The sequence below is a fragment of the Bison bison genome, unplaced genomic scaffold (genome assembly GCF_000754665.1).
Source record: "Bison bison bison isolate TAMUID 2011002044 unplaced genomic scaffold, Bison_UMD1.0 scf7180017864456, whole genome shotgun sequence".
Classification (NCBI taxonomy): Eukaryota; Metazoa; Chordata; class Mammalia; order Artiodactyla; family Bovidae; genus Bison; species Bison bison.
In genome coordinates, this window is record NW_011495018.1 from 27,680,727 (window position 1) to 27,683,761 (window position 3,035).

At 47.4% G+C, this 3,035-nt stretch overlaps 1 protein-coding gene across 1 annotated transcript in view; it reads left to right on the forward strand.

Annotated features, from left to right (window-relative positions):
* The first annotated feature begins 2,091 nt into the window (after positions 1 to 2,091).
* The window catches only part of LOC105002787 (steroid 17-alpha-hydroxylase/17,20 lyase), a 6,420-nt gene continuing 5,476 nt past the window's right edge, over positions 2,092 to 3,035 (forward strand). The window contains exon 1 of the mRNA XM_010859599.1: positions 2,092 to 3,016. Within this exon, the coding sequence (XP_010857901.1) occupies positions 2,620 to 3,016 (397 nt within the window). The 5' untranslated portion in view covers positions 2,092 to 2,619. The remainder of the gene's footprint in view (positions 3,017 to 3,035) is intronic.

A 3,035-nucleotide genomic window follows, 5' to 3' on the forward strand; every position in this document is an offset into this window, starting at 1 on the left:
GGTGGGCTGCCATCTATGGGGTTGCACAGAGTCGGACACGACTAAAGCGACTTAGCAGCAGCAGCAGCAGCCCCTGGCACACCCTCTTCAAGTCTGCAATCAAAACCATCTCACACACTGTGCCTCTTCTAGCTTCCACGTGTTTGACTCCGCTGCTCTCCCTTCCAACAGTGCCCCTCCTCCCCTCTCCCCCTGCCTCTGCCTATTAAGTCATCCTAATTTCTCCTTCAAGGCTTAGCTCAAATCCCCTTGCTTTCATGAAGACTACTCCAGCTCATACCTCTGGCTCCAAATGGCCCTAAAAGTCTGAACAACGTTTGAACTGTTGAAGTAGTGGGCAACGAGACAGTTTGCTTTACAAGGCCTTGTGGATTCATCTTTATCCTGAGCTCCCTGACCTGCTGCCTTCCTGCTTAATTCCAGCAGCCCTTATACAAGTCCATACTCTTTAAAGTACGGACACTGGCAGATCACCCCCAGAGAGGGGCAAAAATTCCATCTCTCACCTTTGTGAGTCTCACTCAGTGGGTCACAGTTACTTGCCTGAGGACCCACCTCCTCTACAATGAATGACACCAGGAGTCACCCTGCTGATGACTGACACTCTCTTGTGACTGTGCCTTTACCTGGTATTATCAAACCATTGATAAGTACTGATTGAGCCACTGAAGGTGTACAGCAGAAGATGAGGATTTTGTTTGTTAGGAAGATATACTAATAAGAACTCAGAAAAATGAGGAAGGCCATTTTGACACAACAATGATTCCGGTAAATACCAAATCAGCATGCACTTCATGTCAGGCAGCACTTTTACATGCGTTATCTTAGTGAGTCACAACAGCCTTAAGAAGTATATTCCAGGGCTTCCCTGGTGACTCAGTGGTAAAGAATCCGCCTGTCAATGCAGGAGACACAGTCTTTTGATCCCTGATCCAGGAAGATCCCACATGCCATGGAGCAACTAAGCCCATGCACCACAACTCCTGAGCCTGTGCTCTAGAGCCCGGGAGCCGCAACCACTACCCTATGTAGCAACTACTGAAGCCTGAGTCCCCTGTGTTCACAAGAGAAGCCACTGCAATGAGAAGCCTCCCCGCTGCAACTAAGTAGCCCCTGCGACCCACAAGTAGAGGAAAGTCTGCACAACCATGAGGATCCAGTCAATAGTAAATAAACTGATTAAAAATAAATAAACATTAAACATTAAAAAAAAAAAGTATATTCCACTGTTATTCCCATTATAGAGGAGGAAACTGAAACTTAAAACAGGTAAGTAACCATAGAGTTACTATATGACCCAGCGATTCCACTTCCACGTATTTACCACCCCCAAAATTGAAAACAGGGACCCAAATAGATACTATGTACATGCTGTGGACATGTACACCCCTGTCCATAGCAGCATTATTCACAGTAGCCGAAAGTGGAAACAACCTAAGTGTCCATCAACTGAGGATGAACAAACGAAAGGTGGCATACCCGCTTACTAGAAGATTGTTCAGTCATAAGAAGGAGTGGAGGGGCCTTCCCTTGTGGTCCGGTGGCTAAGATTCTACACCTCTAATGCAGGGGGCTCAGGTTCAATCCCTGGCCAGGGAACTAGAACCCACATGCTGCAATGAAGACTAAAGATCTTGAGTACTGCAGCCAACTCCCAGCACAACCAAATAAACAAATATTTAGGAAATGAATGAAGTTCTGACATATGCTACAAAGTAGATGAACCTTGAAAACATTACGCCTAGTGAAACAAGCCAGTCACAAAAGACCAAATGTTATATGATTCCACTTAAGTGAAATAGGCATATTCACAGAGACAGATTAGAGTTTACCAGGGCCTGGGGGGAGGCGAAGGGGGAGTTATTGCTTCGTGGATATACTTTATGTTTGGGGTTAAGAAAACAGTTTTGGAAGTAGACAGTGGTGATGGCTGTACAACACTGTGAAGTATATTCAATGTTACTGAATTGTACACTCAAAATGGCAAACTTCATGCTATGTATACTTTAACATACTAAACCTTTTTAAGTCATATAGCAAGAAAGGGGTTAAGCTAGAATTTCAGGCTAAACCCGTCTGACAATAGGGCCACTGATCTCAACCCAAGGCTTTCACTCCCCCAGGCAAAAGCAGCAAACATGGAATGAAGAGAACTGCATTCAATGCATCACTATCTGTGTGACTTTATTCAAGCCTTACCCTGGGAAGCCTCACTTTGCTCAGCTGATAAAATTGGATAGCTGTCTGTTGATTGTGATTTCGTAATACAGAGAGCCTCGAGCCATGATTCCTGATCCAGATATCATTTGCTTCTGCCCACTCTGGAGACGTTGATGGACAGTGAGCAAGGGACAGGGACTAGCTGTCTGTGCCCTTACCTAGCCCCTCCCCTAGGGGTTTGCCCTGGTGTGGAGCCAGCTCTTGAAAGAAGCCTCCTCTCCTCTCTCCCCATTCTGGAAGAGGACTCCTGGCTGTGCTGCAGGATAAACTTCCACAAGGTGAGCATTAACATAAAGTCAAGGAGAAGGTCAGGGGAGCCCTTAAAAAGGCCTTCTTGCACCCTAAGGTGGCTGAAGCCACTCCACAGCTCTTTGTCCTGACTGCTGCCACCCAGACACAATGTGGCTGCTCCTGGCTGTCTTTCTGCTCACCCTCGCCTATTTATTTTGGCCCAAGACCAAGCACTCTGGTGCCAAGTACCCCAGGAGCCTCCCATCCCTGCCCCTGGTGGGCAGCCTGCCGTTCCTCCCCAGACGTGGCCAGCAGCACAAGAACTTCTTCAAGTTGCAGGAAAAATATGGCCCCATCTATTCCTTTCGTTTGGGTTCCAAGACTACTGTGATGATTGGACACCACCAGTTGGCCAGGGAGGTGCTTCTCAAGAAGGGCAAGGAATTCTCTGGGCGTCCCAAAGTGGTAAGTAATGCCTCTGACCCCTCCCCTCACCAGCCCCTGGGCACGTTGAGCTCTTCAGCCAAGGCCATGCCTGCAATGCCCCTTCTAGTTCCAGCAACCTGTGATTCTTCCAATAACAG